General features: G+C 40.0%; 1 protein-coding gene across 1 annotated transcript in view; it reads right to left on the bottom strand.

The window, feature by feature from the left end:
- NTMT2 (N-terminal Xaa-Pro-Lys N-methyltransferase 2) overlaps positions 1 to 9725 on the bottom strand; it is a 28580-nt gene extending 18855 nt beyond the window's left edge. Inside the window, 1 exon segment of the mRNA XM_020970497.2 lies at positions 9358 to 9725. Coding sequence (XP_020826156.1) covers positions 9358 to 9511 — 154 coding nt within the window. The 5' untranslated portion in view covers positions 9512 to 9725.
- Positions 9726 to 10279: the final 554 nt, after the last annotated feature.

The following is a 10279-nucleotide window of genomic DNA, read 5'->3' on the forward strand; positions in this document are numbered from 1 at the left end:
GTTCTAATTTTTGCTTACCACAACACTAATCTGAAAATATGTTTAATAAGAATTTATATACATAGCCTATATCAGATCGTGCATCATCTTGGGGAGGGTGGTGGGGAGGAAAGGGGAGAAAAATTTTAAACTCAAAAGCTTATGAAAGTGATTGTTGATAAATCAAAATAATTTTTAAAATAAAATAAAATAGGCTAGAAAATAGTTCCCAAGTTTTTAAAGTGTGTAGACATGACATAACAGTTTTTACATGGCATCTTTTCATTGTTTTCACCAATTCAGAATGGAGAAAACATCTATCAAGAATAAGTGATGAGCAATTTCAAATGATAAAGAGAGGTCAAGAATGATGAGGATAGAGAAAAGGCCATCAGATTTGACAAATCATTAGTAACTTTGGAGAGAGCAATTTGTTTTGGATGAGGAACCAAGGATAAAAAAGAAGCTGATAATCTGGAATACTGGAAGAGTAGTGGTACCCTTGAAGAAAATAGATATCCTCTGGAGAGAAGTATATTGGAGAGGAAAAGGTGACAGAATGAGATCTGCAGTGCAGACTGTATCTCTTCCACACTTGCACATTCAATGCTACTCACTCCTTCCCACCAAAGAATGGAAAATGTAAGGGGGAAGAGAGTAGGAAAAGCTGAAGGCACCTGTGATAGCCATGAAAAAATCTGATTGGCAGGGTTGGGGGATGCTGAAGGAAGAGGAAGGAAAAGAATGTTGCCTGTCTAGTAGTAATACTTAGATTATTACCACTCCAATTGAAAGTGATAGAGTAGAGGAGTATTGCACTTTCATTTTAATGATTGTCATAGCCCAAAAAGATATTTCAAGAAGACACATAGATCTTAATGTAAGAAGGGAGTACATCATTGAAGAGGGTCCTAAAGTTGCTAGGAACCCATTTGCCCATCCTTTTATTGATTGATCACACATCCTTTGTGTTCATGCTACAATCCTCTTGGAGTCATGCCATACCATTATTCCCCACCATGACACCACTTTGGGTACCACTTTCCCAGAAACGAAACTTCTTCAACCAACACAAATTGGCAACTGCTTTGCAATTTGTAGTCTCAGGCAGCTGAGAAGTGACTTGCCCATTTCTATACCCCCAGTTTGTGGGACTTGAACCAAGTTGTTCTTAATTCCAAAGCCAGTTCTCCATCCACCATGCCATACTGCCTTCATATTATAAGAAATTTCATCTAATCGTTGGACCTTTATTTCCTGAAAGAGGCCCAGAGAGGGGAAATGATTTATCTAAGGTCACATGGCTAGTTAATGACTGAGTTAGAACTAGGTCTGTGGTCTCCTTAATCCCATTCAATGCTCTTTCCACAATAAACACACACGACCTCCCCCTTGGAATTCAGTATTGGTTTGACCTTTCCTATAGAGTCCTGCCAGTGACAGATTCTTGAGATCTAATCAAATAAAGCTGAGATGTCAGAAACTAGTCATGGCAGAAAGGCAAACCCTGGAGAGATCCTTTGTAAGTTATCTGATAATAATATTATTTACTGTACATGGCTCCTTTCCCCCAAACAGCTCCAAGCTCAGTGGGGATCTGATCTCACTAATCCTTCCCACATCCCTGTGAGTTGGGGTGTGAGGCCAAAAACAGCCACTTACACTTTATATAGCAGGGAGTGGTAATTCAGGCCAGGCCTCCTGACAACACCTAGAATGAAGTTCTATTCATTAGACTGAACTGGCTCATGGAACTTTCAGATGAGTCCTCCTTTTCATCCAACTCACTTCAAGCCCCACCTTTCTTTTAGCCTCTCAAAGCACTTATGAATTTTTTAGGTTTAGAATTGGCAACCTTTCATGTGACCAGATATCTACTCTAAAAAATTAGTTTCATGAAACGGTAACCTTACTCTAATCTGGAGACAGATTTAGGAATGAGGAATGCCCCAAGTTCTAAATAACTTAATCTCTGATCCATCAACCTTCCCTGTGTCCTTTCTACCTGGGCTCTTAGGATATCAGTAAGGGGACTGAAGATGTAGAATGTCATGCTGTACTGGACAATTGTAGCCTAATTTATGACATTTTATGTCAGACATTTGCCTCTTACACTTTCACGGACTATGCAGGCTCCAGGCATCTATGGGCTGAATGAAATGAGCTACTCATATCGGGGTAATGGCATAGTGAATCTGGAGTTCTTTTTTTTTTTTTTTGGTTTGGCAATGGGGTTAAGTGACTTGCCCAGGGTCATACGGCTAGTAACTGTTATGTGTCTGAAGCCAGATTTGAACTCATGTCCTCTTGAATCCAGGGCTGGTGCGCTACCCACTGTGCCACCTAGCTGCCCCTTAATCTAGAGTTCTTTAGGGAAGTTATGGGTATTGGCCAGAAGGTGGGCACCATAACTCTGCTATATCAAAACCTAGAAACTATCTCAGGAGCTTCATCATTAATTAGTACTAATCCCACCCTCTTCTAAGGTAGATGATACAAATTAGTATTTGAATATCCTAATAATCTATGTCCCACGTGCCACCATTTTATTGGTCAGTTTTGTTAGGCTGGTTTTTTTCTTCTTTTCAAGGGAAGTTTCTATGTGCAAGAGAGGAGGAGTTATTGGGAAATGACTGTGGTAGGAAGGATGGAAGGCATAAAAAGAACTTGAATTAGAAGAAGGAAGAACGCTAGACTTGGATCCCAAGAAAGGAAAGACTGAGTCTTAGTTCTGCTTCTCCCCAGCTGTCTGATGTGGGGCAATAGCTTAACCCCTTTGACTCTATTTCTTTATCTGCAACGTGGGGACAATAAAACTTGAGTGGCTACTTAGCAGTGTTGTGAGGATAAAATGAGATTATATCTATAAAGCTCTGCGTAATGGTAGAGAGCTACATAAATGTTAGCCATGATTGCCCAGTTGTGAACATTATTCCAAGATTGCAAGAAAACAAGCCAAGACCCTCTTCGGTCCAACGAAAGCAGTAAAACTAGCCATAGTCATCATCACCTGTTAAAGTCAACTGCTTGGTAGACCTTACTAAAACATTAATGAATGAATAGAGACATTCCCATCTTCCCATGGTGCCAGCAACATTTCCACCACAAGAGGAATACGCAGCTCTGTGGGAGCCTGGCTCAGGAGGGAACCTTTTCTGGTTTGTCAGTTCAACTCCTTTTCACCTACTTGACAGAAGCATTTAACTAAATAAGATATACGAGCTGTCACAGCAGCCTCCAGCCTCTCCCTTCTTCATAGCTTTAAATGTGTCCCACATCGGGAACAACTCACAGTACTTCCCAATGTGGGGCACGTTTAAAGCTATGAGGAAGGGAGAGGCTGGAGATACCTGGAGGAGGGAAACAGCTTTGCTTCTGGAATATATAATGATGTCATTTTAGAAGTCCTTGAAGCTCTGTGTGGTAAATTTCACAGCCTATGGAACTAGACCCAGTGGACTCTCTTTCAAGATGGAGGGTCTTGGAAAGAGCAGTATGGCATAGTGAAAAAAAGAAAAAAAGAAGTGCAGAACTTGGAATCAAGAAACCATTTGCTATATGACCATAACCTCTCTGACTCTAAGCTTCCTCATATATAAAATGGGAATAATGATACTTGTGCCACCCAATTCAATTCAATAAACATTTATGAAATGCCTACTATGTGCAAAACACATGCAGGGCACTGAAGATTCAAAGACAAAATAAAGTAGTCCTTACTTTCAAGGTGTTACAAGAAAATAATGAGATATAATATAATATTATATACATAATATTCCTTATAGGAATAAGGGGACAAAACACGTACACAGATAAACAAATAAGAAGTATTGGGGCAGCTGAGTGGCACAGTGGATAGAGCACCAGCTCTGGAGTCAGGATGACCTGAGTTCAAGTCCAGCCTCAGACGCTTGACACTTACTGGCTGTGTGGCCCTGGGCGAGTCACTTAACCCTGAATGCCTCACCAAAAAATAAAAGTAGGCATGAAATCATACAGAGTAATTTCAAGAGAGAAATATCATTTATACCTGGGAGTTCCAATTTAGAATGCCAAGTTTGGAAGAAGGGAAAAGCTAATGGGTTTATTTTGGACATGTTGAATTTGAGATGTCTATAGGACATAAATTCCAAGTTGTCCAAAAAGCAATTGGCTTTAGGGGAGGAGTTGCAATGGCAGCCTGGGAAGAGACAAGGAAGTCTGGAATAGCTGCTGTGGAGAGTGAATAAGTGAATCCATTAGAAATAAGTAGAATGGTTGAGTTGTTTCTGTGATTGCTCTGTTCAAATCAAGTAACATAAATTGTAGTAGACCTAATCAGCGTTGTGTCATGACTTCTATAACTCTGTTCAACAGCACCTGAATAGAGCACAGAAAGCAAATGATAGGAGAAATCCAGGATCGAGGTTTGGCAGGCAGGGATTGAATGCCAGGATGAGGATTTTGTATTTTGTCCTAAAGCCAACTGGAAGTCTGAATATTTCTGAATAAGGCAGAAATGCACTCAGAATTGAGATTAGGAATATCAGTTTAGCAGTGGTTTGGAGTATGAATTGGAGAGGAAAGAGGGATGATAATTGAACCTATGGGGGCTGATGAGATCAACAGGTAGTTGTGATGAAAATTATGAAAGAGCAATTTAAAACTTAAATTAAGTTAGTTATATGTTAGCTATTATTTTTAATTAAACACTGATTTCTGGTCCTATATTTGATTCTCCCAAAAGACAACCAAGAATATTTCAAGAAATCTGTGGACTAATACTATCATAGCATCAGAACTGGAATAAATGAGTAAATGAATATATTTGCTACCTCCAAAGAGTGCCTTTCTTTCTGAATGTCCCAGCACAAAAATCTGTGTTTTGAATGGATTTTCTCCCCACTACTCCCTAATCAAAAAAGGTGGTACAGCATGCATTGATATCAGTTCCATCTGGGAAGATAGTTACCAGGCATTGCTCTCATTTTTTTAGAGCTTAGCAATGGTGAGTAGCACTTCTCATAATACAAATGGGGAATGTTACTAGAACAGGTGTTTGTTCAATCATTAATCCCTGCAGCCTAGGGAAATCATTTTAGCAAAATACTTCATCACAGAACATCACTATAAAATCTTTTAGGTGTGAAGACTCCTTTCCTCCTTACCTGTTTCCCTACAAAGAGACTGGACAGACAGCCTACTCTCCTTCCTTAATAATCCTCAACACCAAGATCTTTCCCTATAGGCTCTTGGGCAGGAGGGCTTTTTTTTTGTGAAGAAGACTTGATTTTCATCCTGAGAAAGCCTTGATATCACCAACTGTAAGTCATAAAATCTCTGAATAAATTTAATCAAGATGGACCCCCCAGGTTTCACAGGGACATTCTGTGTATATCTCCTTGGGTAAGTCATGGCATGTCACTACTTGGTAATGAATGCCAGCTGTTTCTAAGCCCAAAATTAGTGTTAAGGCAGCCATAGTCACAGGTCTCAATCCCCTTGGTATCCCAAGCCAAAGCAACACAGAGAACTAGGGTTATTTTCTGGGTAATTTGGAAATAAGTTTGGTTATAGGTATTATGGTATAGTTGAAAGAATAAGTTAAAATTATATAAAATGCTTTTACACACTTTTAAAAATAAAAATACTCCTTTATTAAAGCAACCAAGAATAAATATTAACTAATACTAACATGACATATTTTAATGATATGAAAATAGAGTGATCTTTAAAGAAATTCAAATGCTGAAGAACAACTAGGTACCTTCAAATGTTCTCAATTACTACTTAGGCTAAACGTTGATTTCCCCCAGGCTTGAGTATAACACAACTTTCTAACAGCCCAAACTATTTTGGGATTTAGGCACTTCTAGAACTTGTCTGCACCTCCTAGACTTTCATCATTTTGGCCAAGAGTCAAAACACTCAGACTTTTTCCTGCTAAAGACTTGAACGAGTCCTCCAGAGATCAAGGCAATTGGATTGAAGCGGACTTTTTCACTTAACCAGGGGTGCTCAGCACCTTTACAATCTAAGTACTCAGTCCCTTCCTATCTCCTTGACTTTCTAATTATTGCAGGAAAGTTGTTGCTTTCCCTATAGCACTGATTTGCTTTGGAGGGAAAGAAAATAGCTCAGTTTAGGGTATTTTAAATCTGAGGGACTGGTGGGTCATCCAAGAAAAGCTATCCTATAATCAGTTGGAGATTTAGATGTGGACATAAGAGGAGAGGTTAGCACTGCAGAATTGGTTCTGGGTCCTACTTGAGGCAACTAAGCAGCTCGATAGACAGAGTGCTGGGCCTTGAGTCAGGAAGACCTAAATTCAAATCCAGCCTCTGACACTTAGTGGCTATGTGACCCTAGGCAAGTCTTTTAACCTTTGCCTCAGTTTCCTCATTAGTAAAATGGGGAGATAATAATACCTTCCTCCTGGGGTTGGTGTGAAGATAATATGAGATATTTACAAAGTACTGTGAGACCCTTAAAGAATTATAAAAATGCTAGTTATCACCGTCATTATCATCATCATTATAGTGGTAATTAAAGTGATGGGAGTGAATGAGATTTCTAGGGGAGAGTAAAAAGAACTGAGCAGGACACCTCCCTCAAAGAGGTGAAGACTCATTTAAACAGACCTTAACAAGGTCTTCAATTCAATTTAACAAGCATTTTTATTAATACTAGAAGGACAAGGTGCATAAATAGATGTGAAAACATTTATTGAAATTTTACTTTGAAATAGGTTTTCTTTCTATCTCTATTTTCCTTACCCTGTAGTTAAAAAGAACATGCTGCGCCAATTAACACAGATTCAAGGTATTCTTAAATTCTGTTCCTTCTAGTGTGTCTAGCCGTCCTCTGGGAATACAAAGAAAAGAAGAAATACAATCCCTGAACTCAAGGAGTTTACATTTTGTTGGGGGGCAGGCAGTGGATAATGGTTATACCAATAAGTAAATACAAGATCATTTAAGATGAAAGCTAGGGGGATAAGGAAAGCTTTCAGCACCCAGACTGGACCTTGAAAGAAGCTAGAAACCATTTCATCAATAATAAAATGAGAAAGAAAGGTTTCTTCAAAGACGAGTCACCTAAGTTAAGTGTTATTATTATCCCAACCTTAGAGATAAGGAAACTGAGACCAGGGTCTAAGTGACTTGCCCAAGATCATATAGCTAGCAAGCACCTGAGGCAGAATTCAGTTTTAAACTTGACTCTAGGTCCAGCACTCTACCCACTATGCTACCTACTACCTAAGGTTGCAGATTTGGGTTCTAGACCTGGGTTCTACCAATACCTATCTATGAGACTGCAGGTAAATCACAACTCTCCTCTGAGGCTCAATTTCCCTATATGTAAAGTCAGTATAAGACCTCCTTTACTTACCACACATTGTGAAGATCAGCTAACATCTTCAAACCATTATGATTGGCTCTACCCTTAACCTCCAACTAGGGACTCTGGCTCCCACCCTTGGGCACCATGCTCCTAATTGGTCAGAGTTCTTGACATCTAGCCAGACCTAAGCTGATCTAATAATCCCAGGGACTTTGCAGAACAAAACAAACTTCCCTGGCCACCACTCCCCTAAAAGCATTGTCTTCCTCTGTTAGAATATACAAATTCCATGAGGACAGAGACCGTGTTAGTTTTTATCTCTGTAACCTCAGTGACTAACAACTAGCATATAGTAAGCACTTAATAAATGCCATTATGTTCATTCACTCAAAACATAGTTGATCCAACTTCAAGACAACTCGATAAGGGTGAGTTCTTATAATTTTTCTATGAACAAAAACCACCTTCAGAAAGAGTTTTAGGGATAAAGACCTGGGTTCAGATCATCCTTTATCCAGGTTTCCCTCAAGTAGCACAATTTCCCTCAAAACATTCCTCAGGTGCTACCTTCTAAATGGAGCCTTTCTGCCCTCCCCTCATTTTTAATGCTTTTACCCTTTTTGTAAATACTTTGTATTCTTTTGTATATACTTTGCGCTTATTTATCTTGGTTGTATTCTCCTGCAAACTAAAAGGTCCTTGAGGGCCTTATTTTTGTATTCCCATCACAAAGGATGATGTCTGGCACATAGCAGACACTTAAATGTGGGCTGAATTGAATTAAACTTGTCGACTATTTCCAGACTCTTAAAAAATGCCCTCCTTCACCTAAGACCTAAAACGGCTTTCAGGCAGCGTCAGAAAAATTGTCTGGGAACCCTACATGAATGACTCCCTTGCTGTTCCTGGAAAAAGTCCGACTATATAAAACTAACTTATTCCTTAGTCATGACTTTATTTCCTATAGATTGACTATAAACAATGCTCTGAAGTGACCAATTCAATAGAAATAAGGATAGACATGCCTGATAAGCCTTTTATTACTCTATTGTTCCATTCCTTGAAAAGTGGAGGAAACTAGAGAACCATTATTTCAGTTTCTCATAACTCCCCTTTCAACCCTTTCCACCCCAGCCAAATAAAAAGAATCAAAAGCTGCCTTTTTCATTTTCTCTGTTTACTATTGTGACTCATAAAAGTCAAAGAAGGATATTTTAAAGTACAAGAATTTGGTGAAAATATCACATTAGGTCATGTTTCAACACCAAATTAAGTCTAATATATGGGACTTATCAGAGACCCAAGCTGAAGCCAAACAAGTACACCATTTTCCTATCATTGTTTAGTGTGTCTACGCCCCTCCTAGATCCTTAATAAACTGCAGTTCAAACTTATCCAACTTTGAGAGTCCTAAGTATTTGCAAAAGAGTGAACATGCCCATAGGATCACAGATATAGAGCTAGGAGCTACTTTAGAGGGCATCCAGTCCCATTCATCCATTTCAGATAAGCAAACAGGCTTAGGAAGGTTAAGAGCCTTGTTTAAGGTCCCACAGATAGTAAGCCTCAGAGGCAGAATTTAAACTGAGGTTATCTATAAAATGAGCTGGAGGAGGAAATGGCAAACCACTCCCATATCTTTAAGGCCAAGAAAACTCCAAATGGGACACACCTGAAATGACTGAACAGCAAACCTCTGACTTAAGCACTACGGAGCACACTTCCCATTGTACCATAGTGCATCTCCTTCAGGGAGAGGAAGTGCTTCTAATTCTTGGTCTCAGATGGAAAATGAAATGCCTAGACTACAGTGAATCTCAGACCAGAAACCTACAGTTGTAACTCACAGTTTAAGGTACAGCTCCCCAGAGTCTTTGCTTTCCCCTCTCCCATAAAAGGGCTCCTCAGCCATGTGTCTGCTGAAAGTTATGTGGTTTGTAGCAGCAAAAGAAAATGTAAAACGTTCCTTTCCTCTCTCTTCCCCCCACAAGCCCAAAACAAACCAGCCACCCCAGGCATCTCCCTGCTGTGATCCTGTAGGTCTCATGTACTCACCCAGAGAAAGTTTTTCCAGGAGATAGAGATAACTCTGAAAGAAGTCATTGCGGATCGCCCTGTGAAGGATGAAGGACATGCTATGCCGACACAGCTCATCATCTGTCTTTTGCCAACGGGATCTAAACGCAAGATGGGCTCCCAGATAGGCCATGATGAGGGGAAGAGGGAGAGTGATTCTTTCTACATGCAAAGGAAGACTCCTGCCTGACCAGTTTGCAGAGTGAGTGATCTCCTTCTGCAGGAGCTTGGGGCTGTCATTTTAAATCATCTCTCAGTCCTCTGTCATTCTATATCATGGCTGAGTGTCATGGGGTGGGTGGAGATGCAGGGGAAGGGGGGTAGGAGTGAGGGAAGGGAGGCACGGAGAGGTCAGACTTTTGGCATTATCCCCAGTCTCTTGGGTGTCACCCCTTCCAGACCAGCAAGTGCTGAGCAAAGATGAAAACACAAACTGAGATGCTGCTTTATCTGTTGCTACACACACACACACACAACACACACACACACACACATACACACACACACACACACACACACACACACACACACACACACACACTCCCAACACCCTAAGGATTTGCTTTAATTTGTTCCCAGTCTTGGACTTGTTTCATTTCCATATCAAAGAGCCATGGATATGTGCCTGGAACAAAGTGAATGCTTGTTCATTGATTAATATTAAAAAGAAAAAAGTCTTTGCATACTCTTTCCATGATTTGCCCTATTCATCCTGGAAACGCTGAATCCCAGTGATGAAAGGGCCTTCCATTGGACACCTGGTCTACTCTTCTTCTACAAGGCAAGATTGGCCTCTAATCATCCCAGATAGAGCAAAAGATTTCTCACAGGCTGAAGAATTTCCAGGAGAGAAAAGTCCTTGATAAATCATCTCATTCCTAAACATTCCTCCCTGTCAAGG

Source organism: Phascolarctos cinereus, unplaced genomic scaffold, assembly GCF_003287225.1.
Source record: "Phascolarctos cinereus isolate Bilbo 61053 unplaced genomic scaffold, phaCin_HiC Scaffold_5;HRSCAF=322, whole genome shotgun sequence".
Lineage (NCBI taxonomy): Eukaryota > Metazoa > Chordata > Mammalia > Diprotodontia > Phascolarctidae > Phascolarctos > Phascolarctos cinereus.